Source organism: Mytilus galloprovincialis, chromosome 5 (assembly GCF_965363235.1).
Source record: "Mytilus galloprovincialis chromosome 5, xbMytGall1.hap1.1, whole genome shotgun sequence".
Classification (NCBI taxonomy): Eukaryota; Metazoa; Mollusca; class Bivalvia; order Mytilida; family Mytilidae; genus Mytilus; species Mytilus galloprovincialis.
In genome coordinates this window covers 87329860-87357010 of record NC_134842.1, presented here as the reverse complement: position 1 = coordinate 87357010, position 27151 = coordinate 87329860, and the positions used below count along the sequence as shown (strand labels likewise).

The 27151-nt window shown below is 31.1% G+C and overlaps 1 protein-coding gene across 12 annotated transcripts in view; it reads right to left on the bottom strand.

Annotated features, from left to right (window-relative positions):
* LOC143076624 (uncharacterized) overlaps positions 1-24480 on the bottom strand; it is an 89735-nt gene extending 65255 nt beyond the window's left edge. For 2 of the 12 annotated variants that reach the window (XM_076252446.1, XM_076252447.1), the window contains exons 1-12: positions 24395-24480; positions 22497-22715; positions 19821-19932; positions 18329-18340; positions 16115-16201; positions 13822-14404; positions 13127-13379; positions 8482-8532; positions 4747-4806; positions 2750-2848; positions 2283-2428; positions 1799-1859 (exon numbers count right to left, since the gene is read on the bottom strand). In XM_076252446.1, the coding sequence (XP_076108561.1) occupies positions 1799-1859; positions 2283-2428; positions 2750-2848; positions 4747-4806; positions 8482-8532; positions 13127-13379; positions 13822-14404; positions 16115-16201; positions 18329-18340; positions 19821-19932 (1464 nt within the window). In that variant the 5' untranslated portion in view covers positions 22497-22715; positions 24395-24480. The remainder of the gene's footprint in view (positions 1-1798; positions 1860-2282; positions 2429-2749; positions 2849-4746; positions 4807-8481; positions 8533-13126; positions 13380-13821; positions 14405-16114; positions 16202-18328; positions 18341-19820; positions 19933-22496; positions 22716-24394) is intronic. The other 10 variants (XM_076252450.1, XM_076252458.1, XM_076252452.1 and 7 more) reach the window with 10 other exon arrangements.
* Between the last annotated feature and the right edge of the window lie 2671 nt (positions 24481-27151).

Below are 27151 nucleotides of genomic sequence, written 5' to 3'. Positions count from 1 at the left end.
TAATGGTCAGCAATATTAAAGCTTGTATTTTCCAATTAATAATCTTATCGTGGGAATTTCGGCATTCTGATGTTTTTGGTTGTAGATGTGAATGTGGGGATATTTCCCCATTCTCATGTTATTGGTTTTATATGTGTAGTGTGTGTGGGGATTTTCCCCACTGGTACGTTTTTCAATTCAAGAATACTAGTTTTCTTCATTGAGTGGGGAGATTTCCTCAAATTTGATTAAATCATGTAAGCGCATTTCCATTAACTTATTGATTTGTTGACAAAAAGTGTTTATTTCACTTCACATCGTCAACCGAATTTGAAACCACCAAAAAAAGAGAATAAAATAGAAATTCTCTTTTTCAAATAGAATGCGTTAGTGGTAGTTGAAAACAAGCCAAGATTTTTTGTTTTGTCAAAACTTGCTAAAACATTACTGGTTTTGCCAAACAGCAATGCAGACAGTGAGAGGACATTTTCTTTAGTAAAGAAAATAGCTACAGAGTTTAGGGCTGATCTTAATAAGGATACACTGTGTGCTCTTCTTTCTTGTAAAATGAATACACATTTGCATTGCTATGAACTGAAACCAAGTGCAGTTCTTTTAAAGAATGCCAAGTCTGCTACTATGGAATATAACAATAGTCTGAAATAAACTTGTATATATGTTCTAACTGTTTCATATACATATTGACTATATAAATTATATGTAAACATATTTTTGTTCTTCAATTGAGCCCGCAAAATGTCGTACGCGTTATGACCTGAGATTTTTTTTCTCAATGCAGGTCATGACCTGACTTTTCATTTTCAGAGGTTGACAGGTATGCGGACCAGTATTTTGAAAGCTAGTGCCGGTCCTGATGACCAATGTAAAAACGGTCTTTGCAGTGCCTTTTTTATCGTTAATTAGTTGTACCGCAACTAATTCCAATATGTGTTAGCAATGGTCTTCAGATGTACCTGCCTCTTATTTCCGGTACTGGTTTCCTGTTATAAACAAACTGAAACCTACGGAAACCAAAGTGTCAATCTACATGTGGCCTGCTAAATTTGTTCATGGCAAACAATCGGCGATTGAAATCTTAGATGGAGATAACAAATACTGAGAAAATGATTAAGATGATGAAATGGATAGAGAAAATGACTTTAATTAAGAACAATCAGAAGATCAGAACTGGTCCTTCATTATTAATTTGTCCGTGGCTGTGAAAAATAAAACTAATAATAATAAAGTTACTTTTGGATAAAATATGTTATTATTTTTATTTTAGATTCAAATTGACAGATTTTTTTAGGACTGGCTAAAATTTTGTAGGACTGACAAATAATCTTGCTTTGTCGGTCCCATGACCAACAGGTCAAACAAAGTTTTCGCGAACTCTGTCTTAAGATAAAAATGCCATTAATATGAAAGATTATACATAAGAATAGTTGTGTGTCAAATGCACTTTAATACTGCTATTACAGATAAAAAAGTTCATTATCAAAATATCTGTATATAGATACTGTAAAACATTCGCTATGAATTATTCTCTGTAAGAACATAGAAAGTTCAAAAACACTTCATACTGTGTCACATAGCTTATATTTTTCAACATAAGTATGATAATCTATTTTTTGGATTTTATATAATTCAATTACTACATTTGTACTAGGACCTAGGAAATTTGTCAGATCAGGACTTAAGACCCTCTGGTGGCCTTGGCTAATTTCTGCTCTTTGTTTGGGTTGCTGTCTCTTAGACACATTTCCTGTTCCGATTCTGAATTTGATTTACAACCCATTTAAAACCTGTCAGTACCAACCTCCATATCATCCTTTGTCATGGCTTCCTCTTCTATCTGGAACTGTAAATCTTCCACTTTTCTGAAATAAAATAAAATTACTGTAAAGTCTGGGATTCTAATGGATGTATGATGAGAAAACTTTGCTACAAAAGTATCAATTGAGTTTTTACCTTAAAGAGGTACAGACTGTAACAAATTATGTACAAATAAAAAGAAGATTCATAATCAGCAAGAAAGGGACTGACAAAATTGGAGAAAAAAAGAACAACTGTAACTAACAATATTAAATTTACAACTTTGAAGGAAAACTCTTTAGTCCTCCTACTTCCTAAGACAAAATCATAGTTATGAATTTTAAGTTGAGATGTATAGAGGTAAAAATTAATCGAAAAACCAAAATCATCAGCCACCTGGCAGTATTCACAGAAAAAGTAAATCCTCTATGGCTGGAAATAACTTCTTGACAGAATATTTTATTGAATGAACTTTTTTTCTTATCTACCTTTTTTCAGTATCTAATTGGTTAACAAGTTCTACTTTTTCTTGCTGCATGTCAGCTACAAGGGACCTAAGTTTAAGAACTGTATCATCAACATCTTGTTTGTATCTCTCTTGTTCACCTCTCATCATTGACATCTGACCTTCGGCCTACAATATGACATAAATATAACAATGACTGTAAATGTTATATAATGAAACAATTTTTCTTCCTGGTCTTATGATTTTGAGGAACAAAAAAACTTGCCTTACACATATAATCAAACCCAAAAATGTCAGATCAATGATTTTATTCAGTTCTTAAATGATCTTAATGAATATCGAACCATATTGTTTAATGGCATATCTTGTATTTTTTTGTTATTTGGAAAACATATTGTTGTTGGGGGCAAATATGTGACAAAGACCTCTTGGTGTCCTTTGGTTTTTTGTGTCATTGAACTTATTTCATTTACAATTCAAATCAACTACCTCATCACATTGTGCAGCAGCCCTAGCGACCTCTGACCTCTCTAAATCTCTCTCCTTCAGCAGCTGTTCTATATGCTCTTCTTTCTCCTTCAATGCTTTCTATAAATTAGAAAAAAAACCCAAACAAATCAATATTATTTCAATGAAAATGTTAAAAAAAAATATTTTCAAATCGCATTAACCTACAAATCCTGCAATTTCAGAATTCCTTGTGTTTAACAATTAAGTCAGTCACACACTTCAGTTAGAATATAAATACATATATAATTTGCAGACAAAGTAGTGACAGAAATCAGACTTCAGTGAACCTAATAAGTTCTCTATTAACTGTCCATAACTTCAAGATTAGAAAAAAAATGCCAACCAACAAAAAATTTCCAATGTACAATTTCCATCATCAGTGTATGTGTATTTTCCAAAGCATCCATTAAATCTCCGGGAGTTTTCTACAATTCCAAATCATGTACTATTATCAAATTATGCTGTTCTTTCTATATATGCCTGAACAACAATTTTGCTGCTAACATATTCATCAAGTGGTACTTCTGGTATGTCTAAAAATAATTTACTTTTAATCTGTTTCCAAACCATGGTTTGAGACAGAAATTTCTTATCATTATTTTCTCTGTTGTAGCTATATCATTTATATGGTAAGAGAAACACAAACTTTACAGATACGCATTATCAATTTTTAAAACACTTATACAAACTCATCGTATTTTTGATCATCTGTGGCGATGCAGTTAAAGAAATGAACATACGATTACCCATTTGGTTTATTCAGAAACTAAAAAGGATCACTGCAAAAATGCAATCCATCCAATTTAAAAACAAAACCTTTGCAGAGGGTTTCACAACCATAATTTTGCCAAAAAAACCAAGAATCATATATCATTAAAATACCATGCCTGCTCACACAGCACAATTGCATGTTCTGTGAATTAGGAATTCTGGGTAAAAATCTTTATCAAGCATATATCTTAAGTTCATATCATAATCAAAATATAGACAAAGCTTACATGTGTTTATGTATATATATCCATATTTTGATCCTACTACATTGTATAATTTATTCATTTCGCAAATATACCTTCATTGGTCATACCAGCTGCTTTAAATATAAATCCACCTTATGCAAGTGAGCTTATTCATTTATAAGACTTTAGCGGATTGTGGAACATGCAAATACAAAATCACTGGTGAATTTTGGTCTGATTAATGGGATTCTCAAAACTTCTCAATTTTCAAACAATTGACTTGGCATTTAAATTTTTTCAACCCGAAATAGGTTAACAGATATTATAATCATTTGCATAAAGAGGATTTCTATCGACGCAGCCCATGTGAGAAATTGAAAATACATCAGACCAAAAGTAATGATGATTGCTTAGGGCAATGTGAGCTAAAAAAACAAGACTTGGGCTCTATTCATATATATTTGAGACAAGCTTCAAGTAAATCAATAGTCCTTCACCTTCTTAAAATGAAACTAGTCTGTAAAAAAATTGTGTCCATAGTTCATTGATGCCAAACTCGCACTATCATTATCTATGTTTACTGAACCTTAAAATTGGGGTCAACACTCTAATTTAGCATTACAATTAGAAATATCATATCATAAGGAACATGTGTCTTAAGTTTCAAGTTGATTGGACTTCAACTTCATCAAAAAACTACCTTGACCAAAAATTTTAACCTGAAGAGGGACAAATGGAAGAACGAACGAACGACTGGAACAGACTCACAAACCGAAAAACATAATGCAATGCCACTAGGTGGGGCATGAAAAACACTTCAAACTTTCAACACATAAATAGAAACTAAAAGCAAATAATATAGTGTAATACATGTATATATATATACTAATATATGTATAATTGCCTTACAATGTAATTTTAACACACTATTTAGTATGTAAATATAGAATGTTAAAATTATTTACAAGGCTAAAAAAAATTTCGCTCTAATATACGTATATATGCAAAAATACTACTCACCTGCAAAGCAGTTGTTGTTGCCGTTAAATTGAGAGTGCTGGGCCGATGACCTGGTTTGGCCTGTGTTAATTAAAGGACAGAAACGTTACACCAAATTAGTATAAAGCCATGCTCAAAAATTATCCAGCAATATCATATTCACTTAGTATTCTTAGTGCATACTTGCACATGAGGCCGTCACCAAATATTATATATAATGAACTCAGAATATAATTAAACTTATGTTTTGGGAAAAAAGATTTTGTTCTGAAATCATTTTTACTGGTGAATATATGTTTGTAATGGTACTTTTCTTCAAATAATCTTTTACCATTTTTAAAAAATAATTACAGCATCTGCATAGTTTGTTTCTTGCATACATAAAATAGTCTAAAAAATCTAAGATAACTTTAGTCATGTATTATTTTGGCACTGTACAAATAAAATTGTATCTTTTCTTTTATTATGGTAACAATTATTTTGAAAGTTTATCAAAAACTTCACGATTCAAATTTATATATAAATACTTATCAAATGGTTATTATCTGAATATATGTGCATTTTTATATCCTTGTATAATAATTTTGAATAAGCAAGCAAGTTATATATTTTGTTTTTATGAAATATGACGTCTTATTTCTATCCAATATATGTATATCATTATCTTTTTCTGAATAATACATGTGGTAAAAAAGTTTTTGGGAAACATAAATTAAAACACATTAAGGACCAACCAATTGAAATGTACTAAATGTTAAGCTTTGTTGTCAAAAAATAATTAATAAAAAAAAATGACCTTTTGTCAAGAATTTAAAAATTATGGAGCACAGTATTTATTTTGACAGGAGTTTTTCTTCTGTTTTTACGAGTTTTCAAATCTCCTGGTTATATGTTTTTTTTATGAAAATAATTGACATCCTAATTTCATTTTCATTCTAGTATACATCATTGATAAGACTAGTCGTGTAGGGCTAAGTTCAAAATATAATTCAAACCAAATGCTAAAACTGTAACCATGTCAACCAATGTCAACAAAGAAATATTTAAGACCATGATATTGCTGGACCTATTAAATAACATATGGTTTAACTGAAAATCTTATCCTATGCAAGCTAACTATACTGAATAGGGAGATAATCCTATAATAACTGTCAAGGGAGACAATTCATTTAAACAGTGAATACTTGTATAAATTAAAATATAAATTATACTAAAATGTGGTCAGTCATTGAGTCCTAGTAAAATCGTTAACGAAACTTATTATTATGAAATTTTTATTTTATATAAATACTAAAATGTTTTCCAACAAAATATAGACTTTTCAGATAAGTGAATAAAACATATAATTTGGAAGGCTTCAAATAAGATGCCTTAAGATTTGTAATTAAGAGTTCTTATATTTTATCTTACATTTCATCGTTAGCCTTACAATTGTTAAAGTCATTTGATCAACATAACATGTATTCACAGTTACATATACATAAAAATTATATCAACTAATGCTGACAACTGTAGCTAATTTAATCTAAACATTTTAAAGCTCTTGTTCTCTTGCATAAGACTAAGATATTCAATCTAACCAAGTTCACACAATCAAACTCTGTAACCCTCAAAAATGTGCTTGAAAAAATTCAGTTATGGTTTTTTTTCATTTTTTCTCACAAAATTCAGAATGTGTTTTGAAAAACAGGTAGGTAGACTGTACAAGCATTCTTAAAGCATTTAACTATGTGTACGAAAAATCAGTGTAAATATATTAAAAACATGTTTCCTTTTCCATTTCCATTTTATCAATGCTATCTTTTTTTAATGCAGATCTCATCATTATCATCTATTTTCAAATTATGGAAAATTATATTATAAATTTTATTCGGTTATTCGGTAATTCACAAAAAATATTTTTTTCTAAACCATATTCCTGGTATCCTTTTAAGACTGAACTACTGTAATCGTGTATCTTTTACAGCAATCCCTTCGCACAGTTTACCTTTTCTTACCATTTTGTTAGTGAAAGATTGACTACAACCACTTCATTTGAACAGTGGTAAATAGTTGTCTTATTTGCCATCATACCACAAGCTGTTTTGTCAGACATTTTTTGTTTGTAATGTAGTATGATCCAGAAAGTGTTCTCTATGGATTTTTAGAAACTATTTTTTTTCATGTAAATTAAAATCACTACAAAAATAGACAGTTAATTAAAAAGACAATTAATGAAGCAGGAAAGCTTGCATGCAAAACAACGACTAGCTACATTAAAATAGAAAAGGGCAAAGTTCAATTAGATGTTAAAAAGTGCCTTTTAGATTTATTTTAACATGGATTATCTTTTCTGCTCTGACTGAAATACCTGTATGTTCACACTAACTTTTCTCAACATAATATTTGTATTGAAAATTTGGTCACTGTTCCATATATATCATATTCATTCAACAATAATTTTCATCGCTAATGAAGAAATTTGGAATTGGAATCGACCCTACTGAACAAAGCACGGATGAAATTTTGCACACAAAAATGATTACCCAAATTATGATTCTTGAGAGAAAAAGGCAACAGTTTTTTTATTTCCTCAAAATATCACTTTTTTATGCTAATCCTTGTAGAAAGATGAAGTTTTTTTAGGTGGTCAGTTTCAGACAAGTTGTTTTGTCAGAGGTTTATTGAAATTCTTTGATTTTGTTCTTGCAATAAAATTTGAAATAAAACTGTGATAATAATATTATATGTAACATTAAATTTCGGCACACAAGAATTGAACTATACCACTAAGCTATCTGACAATCATGCAGGCCTACATATATGTATAACCAAATACATGCAATATTGATTCATAAAATCTAAAATGCACAAAATGCATTTAAAAGAAGACATATACGATTTAAATTCATTAAAAAAATAAAGCAAGTTTTGCTTTTTATACCATTACAAATGTTTATGTTTATTTCATGCTAGATTTCATTTGCAAACATTCAAAAATATCATATCTTCTTTGCAAACTTAAATTTGACATACAAAGTCATCAAACAAAATATTTATTCTGCAGGCACAGTAATCTGATTTCTAATCTCATGCAAACAAACAAAGCACAACTACAAACAAAAACAACGAACAAAATGCACAAATATGCAACATCGTCAATTCTAACAAACCAACTCCACATTTCTACGGTCATATTTAATTGTCAAAACCCAGACACCTTTCTATAAGGAGGACTTACTTCAAGACCAGATATATTTATCATCATTAAACATCTAATATAGAATGTATGATTTAGCTCAATGCTAGAAACTTTCAAGACATGCCAAATCAGTTTTACATATTGAGAAAATTGCAATGAAAATTGTAAACCTCAAACTTATTTCTTGAAATGTGATGTATTGAAAGAAAATATGGATTCTGACACTCGACTTTCTATTTTCTTTTTAAAATTCAACTTTGTCCAAATATCATAGTTCTGCCTACAAATCAGAAAAAATAATAAAATTTCAATAAAAAAAATTGAAATGTGGGAAAGTCGTTTAAAAACATCCCCATTAAAAAAAAGTTCTGTTCAATTGTAACTGGGTTTTTAACAAACTTATCATCAAAACAAATACTTCATTGGAAAAAAAGTGAACAACAATTTCATGAATGAATGATATCTACAATTTTTGTGCAATTTTTGAGAGCGTAAAACAATTTCAAATCTTTCAGTTATCACTAGCTCCAAAACCAAATCATGCCAATTTTAAGGGAAGTAGCTTCAAAATTTACCGCTATTGGTGTACTCGTAAGTTCTCTTTTTCGTTGATGATGTAGAGGAAGCTGTAGAAATAAAATATTTTTTATACAACTACATGTATAAGCAGGAGATTTTATTTTCTCTGGACCTGCAACATTTTGTCCTCTGTTTAAAATTCGGTTTATCATGGCACTGTTGTGATAAGATGAGAAATATCATACTTTGCCAGTAATATTCCGACATCAGGTTGGATATTACATATACCGTGGATTCATTTTTATTAGTGGAACACCAATTTTCATTGAGTAATTGAAATAAGTGAACCAAAAATTTAAAAGTTTAACAAAGTACAAATTTTCTATAGGCTTAAATGCTGACTAGGATAACATGAAGGAATCAAATAAAACAGAAATTGGTGTCCTCAATAATAAATGAATCCACAGCTGACAAACATTTTTGGCTAGCTTTGACAGTCTTAATGAAAAAAATCTACAACATGTTAGCTCATCTAGCCATGGACTGTAATACTTCTGATAATATCTGTCTCTACCATCATGGCAACCTTTTGTCTCCATGGATGCATCCGACTTAACATTAGCTTGGTACTGCACAAAAGATTATTTGAAGGCTTCAGGAAAGCCTTATGATCAAAGACCTTAAGACATGATCGATGAAGAATAACTAAATGTCAAAAAGAACCTAACATAACATGTTTTCAAACTGTTTCAAATTTGTAGTTTTGAATAAGCTCATTGAGCATGAGAATGACAATAAGTTTTATAATGTTAAAAATTGTGAAAAATCTTATTATTTACAACACAACACTTGCAAAAAAAAAGTGTACTTAGTGTTTATCTATTCACAGGTACAAAACAAATTTGAGAAATCTCATTTATAATCATAGATAAAATGTTATGAATTCATACTGTTTTCACTATAAAAATTTGCCAACATCCCTTAAGTCAAGATATACATGCACTTCAACAACTAAATTTTGTCACAACCAAATTTTGTTATCAATCCCAAGTTAATGTTCTGTCTTCTCAAGTTTACAAACAGGTTTACTTTACAGGTATTACAGTTTTACAAGAATTTTCAGGGCAAAAAAGGCCTTATGTATTGCTCCAGTGTGGACAACTTATTCTGTGCTAATATCCCTTTGAGATGCCATCACCATGATTACAGTTTTTGGGAAGGGTAGTTATTATTTTTTAGCTGGATCCTCAGTTGCTGAATGGTCTGAGCAGTATATCTACAGCTACCATTAAGCTGTCAAAACTGGGGTTGTAAGTTCAAACACCACTCATGGTAGGTGTGTTTGAATACGATTATCATTGACTGAGATTGTCAGGTGCCCTACCAAATGTTGGTGGGGAGAGTAGGTATGGAGTTAGGTTTGAAGTAGCATATATATGTCACACATAACATATTGGAAGGAGAACATGCTAAAGGATTTCTATAAAATTGACAAATAATTGCTTATAGTGGAGGAAATCATCATAATATATTGATTAGCAATTCTGTTGTACATGCATTATAGTAATATGCTGTGAGAAGGGAGACAATTATACAAAATTTTATTATCCCCCCTTGCAATATATTTTTTTTTAGTTTGATCATCTTCATTGATGATACAAATCAAAGATCTAAAACATCTTAAATATTGCCTAAATATAAATATAACCCTTTACAAATGATAATTTTCACTATTTATACAGGTATGGCCACATACAATAATGAGCAAGAATTGACACATTTCCATAGATTTTTTTTAACTATATAAAAACTATAAATCACAACGATGCAAATTTTCTAAGGAAGTTTTTCGTTTACCCACTCAAATTTGTCTTGAAAATTTCTGTATATAATACCATATATGTCAAAAAAATATATAATGCACACAGTAACACTTTCAGCCATAAAAAAAAATAAAAAAAATAATTGCTATATTTTTTCTTATTTCAAAACTAGAAAATGTAGATATACTTTTAGTGGACACACACTGTCAATGTACATATATAAAATAAACATCAATAATAGGTTTACATGCAGTTTACTTTAGATTTTTGTAGAGAAAAGCAGTGTGAACAGCTCCAGGAAGTTGGATGATAAATATATGTTAATAGAACCAGAGACTTCTGTCAACCATGCCATAATTTCTACAATGCCCTTAAAAGGCAAAACTTCTATTTTAGGTCACATGTCTTCATAACAAATATTCAATTTTGTTAAAAAAAAAAGTAATTTAAAAACTACACTTCAGTTAGAATAAAAATGAAAATATGACAGAAGTATCTGTTTCTTGAGACAATGAAAATGACAAAATTCAATGAAATATTACTCTTCTTGCAATGCAGAAATTTAGAATAGGAAATTCATTGATTCAGAATCTAATGCATGCTGGGTAAGAAAGATTTTTAAATGTACACCAAAATTTTGTGATAGGCTTATAAAAACTGAAATATTGTGTACACTTCATATTTGTTTTTTCTATTCTTTTTTATTTTGTGATTTGAACAATATATATTCAAAAAATATTTAAAATTGTCTAAATGGAAAATTGTAACTCTTGAAATTAAAGTTGTTACATAAATGGCCAAATCTTATTCAAGTAAAATAAGTAGTTAACATGACAAGAAGAGCAATTTCAGTCAAAAAGTGAAGGTTAATTTTGTTATGGTTAATAAAGTCACAAAACAAAACACTGATGCACTCATTTCACTGGATACAAGAACAACAATTAACATGAATAAAAACAAAGCACACAGCCAACAGGAAGCAAACATTCACAGCTCAGCACACAGTTAGAGACAACATTACAAATATAAGCATGATAAGCCAATCGCGAGGATAATATTTGCAAGATGTTGAATAGCACGCAATTCATTCAAGATAGGTGTTAATACAACAAAATAGCTGATCTGCAGGGATCATTGCTGGAAGAGCCTCATTAAGGGAGACAGCATCATTTGTCAAGACAACAATAAGTCATGCTATTTAAAGTTTGTTTATATGAATTACATCAATTGCAAAGGTGGAGGTTTTCAGAATGCAAGAAATATTTGTTTGTATATTATGTGGTTTATCTTTAATATGAATAATTTCCCAAGCTGTTTGTCTTTGCAGCTAAAATTGCAATTCTATTCTATTTCTATAAGGCCAATACCTGGAGTGGGATTTTTTTGTATGTGTATTTTTTCCCTCTGAATTTTGATCTTCCTCAGAGATCAAATTTCATACAGATATGTTTTTGTGGTTTAATCTATATCAGGAAATTATTGAAAACAAAGGAAAATGTCCATCCTTTACTGTATGTGTTGCTTTTTAAGGTTTCAATAAGATACCTCCATCCCAACTTCTGTTAAGAGGTATGTATATACATGTTTTATAAATTATGTCTTAACTACATGTACATAAGTTTATAAAATATTGGAAAGTGGCTTTAAAAACTATAAATCAACCAAAATTTATGAGAATCTTGAATCTAAAGAGAAATTTGATTTCTTTTAGTTTAATGCATCCAAGGAAACAAAACAAAACAAAACAAAATGAACATGTAACAAAAACAAACATTAGTAAATAAAATAACTATGATTGATGAGACAAATAGTCTTGATATGTGATGAATTGATGATGTTTCTGTGATGGTATAGAATAAATATCATGTGAAATGGTGAAATTAGTAAAACCCTGGAGCTGATATTTTTCAATTGTTTCTCTTTTTTTTTTTTTTGGTTGACAATATTATAATAGATTGTGATATTATATATTCCCTATAATCTCATCCCCAATTAAGACATCAAAAAAGTTTTTTTTTTTTTTAATGTGACATTATTATTTTACACAAATATTTAAACTAGATCAGTTATCTAAAATCACATTAAAGAAATAATTGATACGTTTTATTTCTTTTTTTTTTTATGTGAGCACTTTTAAGAAAGAACACCTAAAAATTTGAAACTTAAAAAAAAATTTATCCATGAAGAGTTTTTCAAATGTCTTGACAAAATGGAGTTACAATTTTTGTCTAACTTAAATGTATTTCATACAGTAAACTATTAAAGTTTTTATTGCTTTATTATTAAACCTTCAGTATTTCCTTTTGACAGATCTTAATATTTAGGTCTCCGATTAAAAAAAATAACACATTCAAAATCAAAGGATAATAGTGATTAATCTAATAATAAAATGCTAGTTATTTTAGCTCCATTGAAAATTCAGTCAGTAAATAAAAAGGGTGAATGTGTAAAAATAAAAGAATTAAAGAGTTGTTACAAAATGTAGATAAACTCTAATGTAGTGATTGTGATTTGTTACCTTGTGATAGTGAAATTTTCAAGATGGGAATTTAAATTCTCTTTTCAATCCTCAGAATTTGTTAATGATCGTGTATTATTCAGATATTAAATAGAAAATCTCAATAGTGAAATGAAAAGCTAATAGTGAAATAATGATTGCATATAAGAATCTAATAAAAAAAAATCTTTAGTTTCCCCATTGACATTTATAAAATAAGCATCTGAGTTTGAAAAAAAATATTCTTAAAAGGGTTACCAATGCAATTAGACAAAGGATCCCCTCTTTAAAAAATACTATAATATCACCAATTATGCAAATTTGTCACACTCTGAAGCCAAATCTAAAGCTTATAATATTCAGTTTGTAAACTGCATGTACCTGATTGCCGAGTGATGTGACTCCAAGTCTTACCCGGCTACGTGACACGCTGGATGCTGACGAGCTAATTGAACTGACGGATTCCTGACTCCCGCTCCTTTCTTTTGAAAGACGAAGACTTGTGTTCATCAATGACCGGGACTGTGATGTAGGAGTCGTAGCTGGTTTTCCTGGCCCGGCTGTTCCTGATGTCAGACGAGTGACTTTATGAATTGGTGCAAATAAACCAAACATAGGCTTACATTCAAAATATCTGAAATAGAAATATCAAATCTTTTTCATGATAAAAGTTCTTATAGCAATTAAAACTAAAATTGACTTTACACTTTAATTTGAACTTCCATTTTTCTATTTAGAAATGTATATAATAGAAACAAAACTTAAAATTATAGTTATAATTAAAATAATTAAGACAGGCCCAAGACAAAATATCTTATTATCTTCAAAGTATATTTACATTTAATTCTGTCAGTCAGAGTTAGCAATTATTGTAATGCTGAAATGAATTGATAAAAATATCAAGCCAAAAGTTTGCACAGAATAGCTCCTTCAAAACAAACTAGCTGAATATGATGTTTTTTAAAAAATCATAATTGAACATTTCATGTGAGATTAAAAGAAAATTAAATTACATGTATTCTGTTTCAAACAAGCAAGGTATTTATAAAATTCAGCCCATTTTTACAGAACCATACCTTTTACCAGCAACTGCACCATCATTTTTACCCTGTTTTTCGTCAAGTTCAACTCCCGCCCATTCTCCTTTAGCAAAGTCTGTTTCTCCCATGTACTGCAGCGTACCCATCTTACTGCCACTAACAAACACACGATCTCCAACCTTCAAAGCGGGTCTACTCCCAGGTCTGGTTCCCGGGGCAGGAGATGCTCTGCTTAAACTAGTATTAGAACCAAACACTCCTCTTGAAGGTGTAACGCTTGGCGTTGTAGGTCTTCTTGCCGGTCCATTTGGTTTCATAGGAGTTTCTGACAATGTATCGTCCATTTTTCCTGACATAGGTAGAAGTCCTGGGGTTCTTGATAACTTAGAAATTCTAGCGAACACACCCCTATCTGATTCACACTGAAAGTATCTGATACCTTTAACTGACCCGTCATTTTTGCCTTCTTGTTTGTCCAGGGCAACACCTGCCCATTCTCCTGCGGCAAACTGAGTTTCGCCCAGAAATGCAATCACACCTGGCTTACTCCCTCCTACCCATACTCTGTCACCTATCTTAAAATCATCTGATGGAGGGGGTGGTACTTCATATTCAGGGCCTGTAACATATCATGTATAGTAAGTTATATTTGCATGGCCACTACATACAATGGAATCTGCTTGAAGATAAACATTTATAAGAGTCTAGAATGGACACATTTTCACATGTAGGACTGTGAAGAATGGATTTAAAGAGACTGAAAAAATGGTCAAAAAAACATTACATTCAAATTTCAAAAGTAAAGAACTAATGACTAAAATTTGTTTTTCATAATAAACCTGTTAAAAGTTTGTTCCGTCAAGCCAAACAAACAGACAATCGACATGAATTATATAAAGGACATGTTCTCACTAAGGCCTCGCTGTTATATAAAAAAAAAACAATCATTAGACCCAGGGAAGGAACTTCTCAAATTTATCCATCAATAAAAATGGGTGTTGAGAACAGTCATGACAGTGAAGTTTTCCCCATTTTTGTTTTTTTCTATTTCCTAATTCTAATCTACCCTAAAGATCAAATTTATGAAAGCAAATTTTCTGATGTTTTATAACTAATTAATAAATCATGAAATTACCTAAAAATTAATCACTCATCAAAATTCAATTTAACAGTTGTACATACTCGGACAGCTTCTGCTTTTAGGTCCTTATATGATATTTACACAAATCAGACAACCTAACAAACGTTGTGCAGCTACTCATACTCCAGATCTGTCCAAAGTGTATCTGGGGTGATAAAGTAGGACTCTCTGGTGACATTAAGCATGTACCAAGATTAACTTAGACCTCATTCACACTAGGACATTTAGAGCAATTTAAACTAGATCGGTTCACTTTAGATCGATTTAAGGGATAATGTGAACGCTTTGAATCAGTCTTTAATTAGTCTAAACTAAAACACCAAAAGAGGTAGTTTAGTTTGAATCGATCTAAAGTAAACCGATCTTACTTTAAATGTGAACGCATAGATCAGTTTAAACTAGTACGATTGAATCAAAAATAATGTATGCGCATGTATAGCGGCAAAACTATATCATTGGTTCATTATTTAGCCCATATTTCTCTGTTGAAAGACTTTTGTGTACATGCACGTTTTATAAAACGAAATGAAAAAAATTGGTTTAAAATATTACAGCTTCCATATTTCTTTTTTTTGCATCTGAAAATTCGACCAAATTGAAAATATTTGCAGATGACAGATTGATCAGTAGTGAACTACCAGCATCAATAAGAATAGTAGAAATGCAAATTGTAGAAGCATTAAACAATTAAGACAGGTGACATGCGAGAAGGCAACATAGAAGGCAGACAACATTCAAATACACATGTAGAAAACTTGTGAGTCAGATAAAATAATCAATTTCATATGGTGATGCATTATTTGTTTTTCCACCCAACATGTGCTCAAACAATCTATAGAAGGAATGCGATTTCACTGATTGAAATTATTTTCTTACTAAATTTATACATAAACAAAATCAGTTATTTTCTAATAACATTCAGTTAAGTAATAGTTACTTTTTTATATGCTAATGTTAGTATCAAACTAAAGAACTATTTTTTCTATAGCCTGGTATGCAGACTTGGCAAAAAAAATTCAATGGAAAAAAAACATATCTTTCATCAATTCCATGAATGAATCCACAGTTTTGTAAGAAGACAATTTGATGACAGAGTAATATCATATATCAATCAATATGTATAAATTAGTTTTAGTTTGGTCATTTACATCACTTTTTGAAACATGAAACCATGGAAACATAAATTACCTGGCAGTTTATTGACAACAGTGGTGGCATACTTATCAGCTTGTGTAGCACTAAAACCTGCAGCACGAGCACTTTTAGCAATGGCACCTAGCAACACATAAACAGAAACATAGCAACACACAATCCAGACATTTAATTTAGAAAAAGGGGAGATAACTGCCATTCTTATTCATGTCGACATCCAGGGGGAAAAGTCAATAAAAATGTATTTGAGTTGAATTAACATCAATATATATAGATTTGTTATTTTGATATATATAGTTATAGAAAACTTTAATAATTTTCAAATGTTCAAATATTTTTAAATTTCAAATAAGTTACATGTATAGGAACTGAATTTAAAACTTCATTTCCCTGATCCCAAGGTTGCACATCAAAAAAAGATTTAGGAAGCAAACATGTCCAACCTTGAATAGAATGGCAATTTAGAAATAAAATATATGCATCAATACAAAAATGAAATAGAAACATTCAAAGTTAATATATAACTAACATGCTTTGAAATAAAAAGTTCAATCATGTTAAGTAAAAATGATATCTTGGAAGGTCTTGAAAAAAATCTTTCATCATATAAAAATTTCAAAGAACTGAGATATTACCACATACGATGATTTTTTGTATGTTAAGTTTTTTATCTTGGTATAGTGTTTCTCAAAGTAAAGCTTTTTCAAGACCATGAAACACCTAGAGAATGAGATGGTTTCAATTCTGCTATTTAAAAACTATTTCAAGTAAAGTGAACAAAAATGATATCATTAAATAAAGGTTTTAAAAAAAAGTCAGGTATTTCATTTCATAATAATACGGCATCAAGGCTGTCAAAAAGAAATATTATTTTGCTGGTCAGAATATTAAATGTGTATATTACCATAATAATAATAATATATATTTAAGAACAGAGAAAGTTGAAAAATATGAATAGGAAATCATGCATTCCTGAGACTGAAGAAGATTTTATATATATATATCAGCCATGATAGTATGTGCTCTTCACAACTTCATTTATAATACTTCAGATAAAATAAAAGTTTTAATCCATGAAGCATAAATTAAACATGATAAAAATGTAATTTTTGAACCCCTGAAATTTGTAAAGTCCTGCAAGCATGTGTATTGATTTTGATAAGAATCAAAGGTGAAGGAAGCTATACCAGTTTATCATCCTTGTGGCAGTGATTGGGGCTAACAGTATAAGCAAGGAAAGCCCTGTTACCTTTACCTGAGCGAGACTTCCGTAGCCAATTTTCGCTTTGAGGAGTGAATAAAGCAGAGTGATGGGGTAAGGTATCAATTTTTTTTCTCTCCCAGAAGTTCAAATCACAATAGAGTTAAAAAAAATGTACCGTGTTCCACTGGTAGCTAAAATTATCTCCCTTGACTCACAATTTACTTTTCATAAATACAAATGCAGTGGTAAAAATGGAACACTGTACAATAAATAAATCCATGAAACTTAAAGTAATATGATTATAATATATAATTATACTAAGTACCAAAAAGTCTTAAAGAGAGTTTGTATTAACAAAAAAGCTTCCCGTTCCAAGCTTAAGTACATTAAAATGAAAACAGCAATTGTAAAAAAAAGTTTCACATAATATATTTCAATATAAAACAATTGCAAAAATTTAAACTTATAACTTATAATCTATTTTAAAATTTAAGATTTTTGTTGATAATTAACAATGACCTCTAAAACTGTTAAAGTAAACAAGAAAATATGAAATGATTTATTGGTCATCAAATTATAAAACAAGAGATAACATCTACTGCGTGTATGCATCTTTTTTTTTAATTTATTATCATCACACCAGTTCTGAATAAATTAACATAACCATTTTTCTCTACCTGAACCAATCAATAACATTTTCTATATATCACCTGACTATAAATGAAAATCAAATGATTTGTTGGTAATTTTGTATGTACTCAATTTAAAGTACGGTAAGTTAAATCAGTTTGAATTTGAATTTACTGAATCAGGCTTAATCAAAGCATTGGGAATTGTTTCATTGTGAAATGTATTGTTGATCTCTACAATTAACTCAAACACATGTTTTAAGTAATGTGTATTTTTCTCTGTGTATATCTAATATGTAATGTTAACATTTAAATCATGTTTTAGCATTTGTTAAACATCAAATATATATCCTTATACATTTATTAAACAAGTTATTTTCAAATTGTTAAAAAAAAATCACCTGACACAAAACTTACTTGGAATGGTCCCTGTAAAAATCAAAGTTCTCTTTATTTCTAAACGTTCCTTTATATAGAACAGTGTTAAAGCCAAGTTATGTATTGTGTTAATTCCGAAATGTTTGTGTCCAATTGTTAAACGGTAAACGGACAGAAAGTCACAAATTTGGTCGGACAAAAAGTCACAGGACAAAAAATCACTAGTCATCTGTTGACAATTGTTTGAATATGTAAGAAACATATCTTGAAATATTTACTTTTTATCACATATATTCATATTTAAGTTTAGGAAATGTGTCATTATACTTGAAAAATGAAGATTTATTTAATTAAAATCATACAAAAGAAAGATTGCTTGGTACCATGAAGCCATTTAAGAGCCAAGCTACTTTGACATTTTGTTTTTTAACAATTATTTTATCATCTTGGATATTTTTTGATAAATTTTGTTTACAAAGTTGGTTTATATACAATAGTTCAAAAAAATATCAAAATATTTTTGTAGAAATAAGCGTCTTTCATTCAAAGAAAAATAATCAGAAAAAATAAATTGTGACTTTTTGTCCGTGACTTTTTGTCCTGTGACTTTCTGTCCTCAATTCTTGTTAAACAGAAATAAATTTTTTTCAAACATTTAATTTTGGCAATTACTAAAGATCACAAAAATTATGAATTAACATTTACATTTACTTTCATCATTGTTTATCCACCTATACAAGATGGAATTGGAAGATGGTAGATATTTTCCATATTTCTATACATGTAATGATATGATTGACAAATTCAAACAGTAAATCTTAAAACTTCATTGCAGTGTTGCCAAAATATTGACATGAATTACAGAATATATGATTTTACAAATCATAATAAGTAATATGATTCTCATTCAGTTCAAGATTGTACATCTATATTATATAGCCTGATATTCCAAATATACCCCCTCCTTTTTTGGGTACACCATATGGTGGCTACTCTTGTGGTTTATTCCTTGAATGCCAACAACCCTTGATAACGACAATGTTGAAACTAATCACATTCCACTGGAATAAAAATGTTTTACCTACTCCTTGTGACAATTTTTGTAGAACTACAAATCAAAAGTGGATTTTAAACCCTAGAAAACATATATTAATATTAATAAAAAGATTTTTTAAACATCTTTGTCTAACTTGTAATAAACAGAATAATCATGAAATAAAAACTATTTATAATTACAATACATGTACATGCATCACAATGCTGTTTTAAGGCCAAATAAAAATATATGTGTGGTTCAAGATACCCTACCTACCCTACTTCATAGTCTTAATAATAGCCTACCCTAAAGATTTTTTTGGCATTTTAAATTAAGCTTTTAAAGTCAGAATGTTGCTCCCGTAGACTCAATGTTTAAAAAAAAATAAAAAAAATCCCTACCTTCCTACCCTAACACATTTTTAGATGTAAATGGAACCACACATACTATTTTGTTTGACCTAACACTAAATGTTATAACTATAATATATCTTACTTTTGGCTTTATCTGGAGCTGGAAGAGAAGAGGCTGATTTGGGCTGGGGCAGACCTGTAGGCTTGCCAATCTTTGATGGGGCTTTCAGCCCTGATGGTCTCGGTAAACTCATCTGTAAAACAAATGTAATAAATAATGGAACCCATTTTTATCATAAAAATGGAAATTTTTATAATTATTTCAAGTTTCCTTTAAATAATATAGCCGTGTCTTTTCTAAATAACATTTTTAAACACTTTTCTGCTTAGGTTTATATTTTTCTTAATAAAAACCCTATCATGAGTCATGACTGTCATGACTGTAGGAATACAAGTTAATTTTTATTATGAAAATTACTTTTGATTCTATGGGCAATATAGGAAAGGTGTACTGACATAAGTAGTCTCTAAACACATTAGCTCCATGGAGCTTTCGTTAGTAGAAGCCATATTAACTATGTGTATCAGTGAGAAAAATGTAAAAGCATAAAAATATAGTATATACCAATACACATAATTAACAGCGCCTGGTGATGTTTGATAGCCTGACCGGTTTCGGTCCATAAAGGACCTTCATCAGAGGCAGAATGGTGGATTAATGTTTGCACCCTATTTATATAGATATGGTAACCGGCGGTTGAGTTAACCGGCGGTTGGGTTAACCGGCGGTTGAGTTGACCGGCGGTTGAGTTGACCGGCGGTTGAGTTAACCGGCGGTTGAGTTAGGCGGCGGTTGAGTTAACCGGCGGTTGAGTTTACCGGCGGTTGAGTTAACCGGTGAAAAATCCCAGTGGGATTTTCCATGGTTACAATTATCTATATTTAGCTAATGTTCATGTTACAGTAAACTTTTTGACATGTTACGGTAAACATTTTTACACTATATGGTAAACATGTGACCGGATGATATAACCATATTTGGGCTTTAGCATTGGATAAAGGGTGTTTTAATAATTTAAGAAGTACATAGTAATCATTTAGTATTGATCTTTGGCTTATGATCCACCTAAATATCAAGTCTTGGAATAGTATTTCATGGTAGTTATGTGATCTTAATATTTGGCTTATGATACACCTAAATATCAAGTCTTGAAATAGTACTTCCTAGTAGTCATGCAGTCTTGACCTCAGGCTTATGATACACCTGTATATCAAGTCTTGAAATAGTAATTCATGGTAGTCATGCAGTCTTGATCTTTGGCTTATGATACACCTAAATATCAAGTCTAATAATAGTATTTCATGGTAGTCATGCAGTCTTGACGTTTTAGCTTGTGATACACCAAAACATCAAGTCAAAACTATTACCCCCCCCCTAACCAAACAAAATTTGGTTTAGGGGGGGGTTCTTATTTAGAATGCTTCATTTAAGCCTTTAGTACTCCTTTCAAGATCAAAGGTAGATGAATATTAATCCTCAGTGTTAAAAAGTTTTCAACACCTTAAGTTTGTAATGTAGGTATTACATATATACATCAATTTCAGGTAATCGCTAGGCTTACGCTTAGAGCTCCTATGCCAGTGAAAAATCAATAGGCAATATAGGAAAGGTGTACTGACATAAGTAGTCTCTAAACACATTAGCTCCATGGAGCTTTCGTTAGTAGAAGCCATATTAACTATGTGTATCAGTGAGAAAAATGTAAAAGCATAAAAATATAGTATATACCAATACACATAATTAACAGCGCCTGGTGATGTTTGATAGCCTGACCGGTTTCGGTCCATAAAGGACCTTCATCAGAGGCAGAATGGTGGATTAATGTTTGCACCCTATTTATATAGATATGGTAACCGGCGGTTGAGTTAACCGGCGGTTGGGTTAACCGGCGGTTGGGTTAACCGGCGGTTGGGTTAACCGGCGGTTGAGTTGAGTCAAGACTGCATGACTACCATGAAATACTATTATTAGACTTGATATTTAGGTGTATCATAAGCCAAAGATCAAGACTGCATGACTACCATGAATTACTATTTCAAGACTTGATATACAGGTGTATCATAAGCCTGAGGTCAAGACTGCATGACTACTAGGAAGTACTATTTCAAGACTTGATATTTAGGTGTATCATAAGCCAAATATTAAGATCACATAACTACCATGAAATACTATTCCAAGACTTGATATTTAGGTGGATCATAAGCCAAAGATCAATACTAAATGATTACTATGTACTTCTTAAATTATTAAAACACCCTTTATCCAATGCTAAAGCCCAAATATGGTTATATCATCCGGTCACATGTTTACCATATAGTGTAAAAATGTTTACCGTAACATGTCAAAAAGTTTACTGTAACATGAACATTAGCTAAATATAGATAATTGTAACCATGGAAAATCCCACTGGGATTTTTCACCGGTTAACTCAACCGCCGGTAAACTCAACCGCCGCCTAACTCAACCGCCGGTTAACTCAACCGCCGGTTAACTCAACCGCCGGTCAACTCAACCGCCGGTTAACCCAACCGCCGGTTAACCCAACCGCCGGTTAACTCAACCGCCGGTTACCATATCTATATAAATAGGGTGCAAACATTAATCCACCATTCTGCCTCTGATGAAGGTCCTTTATGGACCGAAACCGGTCAGGCTATCAAACATCACCAGGCGCTGTTAATTATGTGTATTGGTATATACTATATTTTTATACTTTTGATTCTATGCCTTACACAATCATTCATGCATTAATTTTACCTGCAAACTTTAATTCAACTAGCTACATTTCTTTATTCCTCTGGTTTTTACTACATGTAGGGTGATTTACTACTGGATGGGATCTTAAGAAAATTGCTGTAAATTTCTGTAACCAGAGCAGATGTTGACCAAAACTCTATTCTTTTTTGTATCTTGTACTTATCAAGTGTCTTTCTTACCACATACAACTGGGTCAAACCATTTTTCTATCTTCTACACCTATAACAGAAAAATCTTATATATTTCTTTGTCAACTGCATTTTGGTGAATTCTTGAACTTTTTTACTGAATTAATATTTGTCTGTGAGCAACTAAATCTTGGCATACTGACTTATTTTTAATTACTATTTTCATGCAATAAAAAAAAAAAAACACTTTTTGTTTGTTTAACCCTACCTACAGAAAATAGCAGCCTCCTCAAAACCTTTTTATTGTCCTGGTGTGATGAAAAATACAATTATCACAGGCACATGTTTCTGTCTATATGGGGTTTACTATCCATACCCGTACGAAAGATTGTTCGTACGAGTATGGATAGTAATCCCCATATTGACAGAAACAAGTGCCTGTGACAATTATATGCCAAAGTAAATCCTACAACATGGAGCTTTGGCTCTCACTGAACAGCAAGCTATAAAGGGACTATATGCAAAATGATTCAAACAGGAAAACCAAGTCTTATTTTGTCCCCTACTAGAACAGTAGAAAAATCAATATAAAAAAAGATATAATTTCCAATGTTCTTATGAACTCAAAATTGTTTACTTTTTTTTCTAACTTTTATTTTCCCCGCATTTGCCCAGATATCTTTCTTGTCTTCCTGTTTGTAAAATAGGACCAACATCGGTAACTTTATGGTATTTCTGTTTCTTTTCTAACATTAAAATGTTAGATTTATAAAAAGTCATTGATACAGATTTCGTCCCCTTTTCAGGCAACGCCTGCCTCATCATGCTCATTTAAAAATAACCAGAAACACATATACACCACAGCAGCAAACTTAACAACATGGCCTATTGAACTAGAGCCATAATACATGGATCCGGTGGTCATGGTGGTACAAAATCTTAACGAAAATTGAAACATTATAAAACATCAAATAATGTTATTGAATATTCACTTTTATTATAAATTTTTGTTATCTGCTGCTAAATTAGTTTCCTTATCCCTAATTTATTCTTCTTGTCACAAATTAATTTGTCGCTAATTAGTGAGACCACATTGATATACAAGTGTTTTTAAATTAGTAAACTCTGTCTTGTGTATGATATGTCATATTGCATGGATTTGTATTTAAGAGTAGTATCTTAGTTGGTTTAAAAAACCTTTCAGAGTTTGTGTTATGCTACTTTGTAATACACTTTATCGCTAATCCCGGCTGACCCGGACGCTTGAACTTTTGTCATCAACAACAATCACTTTTCCATTGTAACATCAGATATTTTGATTTATGACGTCAATATTTTACGGGAACCTGTGTGATATCCAGCAATGGCTGACAAATAGCAATAAGGTGTATTGTATCAGCTATATGCATATCTTAGTAATACACCATCTGGCTAGACTGTAGATAACCTCAACAGAAAATTACAATATTCTAATCATCACGACATCAGGGAGGGGTCAACTATTCATGTTTTAATAAATTCAACTTGTTCTGTGTGTTTAAATCTATTAGTAACATTGAGATTTATCTTCAAATATGATACATCGGTTATATGGATACTGTAAACTGCCCAGACAAATATAGAAAAGATGCACATCACTTTTCAGAGGTAGATCGGAGGGGTGGAAAACAAGTTAATTCAAGGGTCAAATGATGAATTAGTAAGACAGTCTTTGGTGCATATCAAAATTAAGTATATAATAAGTAATGTGTTTTTCGTAAAATGACGCACTATTGCACCAATTTGCTGCAGCAGAAGCTGGAATCAAGTTAATTTATCCTTGGTAAGTTGTCAAATCTTGATGACTCAGTGCGCAGACTCTCCCATGACTTCCGGTTCAAATTTTAGCTAAAAGATTTTTGGTCCCGTCCGAGCACCTATCAAATTTATTGATTGATAGCAATTGGCAATTTGCCTATTAAAGATGATTTTATTCGTTGGCAAAATAGGATTTTAATTGAAAAACGTCAACATCAAATGTTTAAACGACAGATAGGAAATGTTTTAAATTTTTGTCGAACTGAAATGACAACAGCATATAAATAAGATTGAAAACATCATATTTCCCTGAAACACCCAACATACCTTAACAAAACACGAGCACGATACATCCTTCGTGTACATGTGTAACATTAATTTAAAATAATGCAACCAAGCAAAGGAAATTGTTAGAAAGCTTTTTCATCTCTTGAAAAGAATAAAGATGGTTATGGAGTTCTCAAAAACTAGCAAGTCAGAATGGAATTTTATAATGTGCTCTGACTCACTGTAAAAAGTCTTAAAAAGTGAATTTATCATGGTATTTATAGTATAATGATCAAACATAATTCGAAATTTGCTAACAAATATGTGAGTTAAATTTTAAAAAGAGCAGAAATAACATTTAAAATTAATACAGGTTTGTAAGCAAAAGCCGTATTGCAATGCTTACGGCAGATCTAAAGTGAAGGTTTCAAAAGGGTTATTTGCCACGAACACAACAGTTTCAGTAACTGCAGAAGCTTTTCAGCTGCTTCTTATTTTTCTTTTACGCCATAGTTCGAGGTCAAGGGGGAGGGTTTATCATTGGCACAAATGTTTTAAATCAGGTAAAATTTACTGTTTGAATTGTTTTACATTTTTTTTAGCAGTTATTTTTTTTTTCGCGGGACTTCAATTTACACTTAGGGACGACATCAAAAGATTGATGTAGGATAAAAAACTTAATTCAAATAGTTTGGGGGTGGGGGGGGTCAAGATTGCTGCAAGTTTTGTTATTCTTAAATCGATTTTACATATATCCCTATTGGTCAATCAATTTTTCCCAAATTAAGTTACGAGGGGGGGTGTGGGGGTCAGTGAAAAAACTATGTGAATTAAGTTTTTTATCCTTCATTGAACTTTTGATGTTGTCCCTTATCCGGACAAGGGAATTCATGATTAACATCTTTTTTTAACTGGAATGATTTACATTTTTGGGAATTCGGTATTAAGCCCATATTTTTTCTGGAATTTGGGATCACACACCATTTGCACACGCTTTCGTATAATCGGTGTTGAACGTAACAATATATGAATTTTAAATTGGGCTTAATATAGCAGATGAATATCTATTATACTTGTCTTAATTTTTTTTACTATTAAGGTACACAATGTATATAGGGGGAAAAGTCTGAGACAAATTAAGTGCCTGTGATAGTAGATCGAGTTATTTCATTTTCATTCTAACATGTCTTATATACAACTATATCGAATCAAATATTGAACCTGAACTGTAAGATCTTGTAATGCCATTCTTTCTTTCTGAGATTTGCCAAAGATCTGGGTTGAAAACAATAGGAGGTGATTACAGGAAACTTGTAGCTTCTTTTCCCCGACAAACATTATCACTAACAATGAAAAAAATAATTATATTAATCTTACTAATAAAATGAAAAGAACAATCGATAAACACATGAAACATTCAAAATGCAAATAAGAGCATAATGAAATTTCTTCATATAAGATAAACTACAAGAAATCAATAGCAAATACACCACAGCAAACATATAGTTTTAATTGAAACAATGAGGTTTCATTTCAATAGATATATTTGACCCTTACCTAACCAAGTTAACTGAAGGTTAGAGTGTCGACTTTTCAAAGATCTGGTAGGCGTGGCGTTTTCCCAGACGGGCTTCGTTTGATGATAGTCCTAACGGGGAACAACCCATCATTGCCGTAACCAAACACCTTAACACTGGTGTATGTCCTTTTGGTTTGAAAATTGCGTTGGAGGATCTAATGGAAATGGTAATATTTAAGCGAGAGAGAGGGAGTCAACAAATGAGGGAGCGAGAGTGAATGAACGAGAGAGCGAGAGTAAATGAACGAGAGAGCAAGAGTGAGTGAATTTAGATTCATCTGCCTGGTTGCACTATTTGATACAAATTTAATCGGGATTTTGCCTAGTCACGATTGTTACTTTATATTGCCGAACATACACTTCATTACTGCGTTGAGCTAGATCTAGTATTCGTGTCTGATCGAACATTGTCTCAATGTCAAGAGTTTTATAATTCAACAAACGCTGTCGAACAATTTGTGTCTGTTTTGTTCACACATCGTTGTAAATATAATGGAATTTGATGCGACTGTTATTCAAGTGAGAAATTCAGCGCTATAAAACCAGGTTCAATACACCATTTTCTACATTTGAAAATGCCTCTACCAAGTCAGGAATATGACAGTTGTTGTCCATTCGTTTGATGTGTTTTATCATTTGATTTTGCCATTTGATTAGGGACTTTCCGTTTTGAATTTCTTTGGAGTTCAGAATTTTTGTGATTTTACCTTTTGAAAATAAAGGTACGTTTAATAAAAAAATTAAAAAGGAGTCCCTTAATGTATTCTTCTTGTATTTATCGGCAGTTACTGGTTTGAAATTAGAATCCCTTGACAATATTTATAGAATAGTCTAACACATAGCTTTTATTAGATCTTTTCAAATGATTACCAGTCCCTGGAATA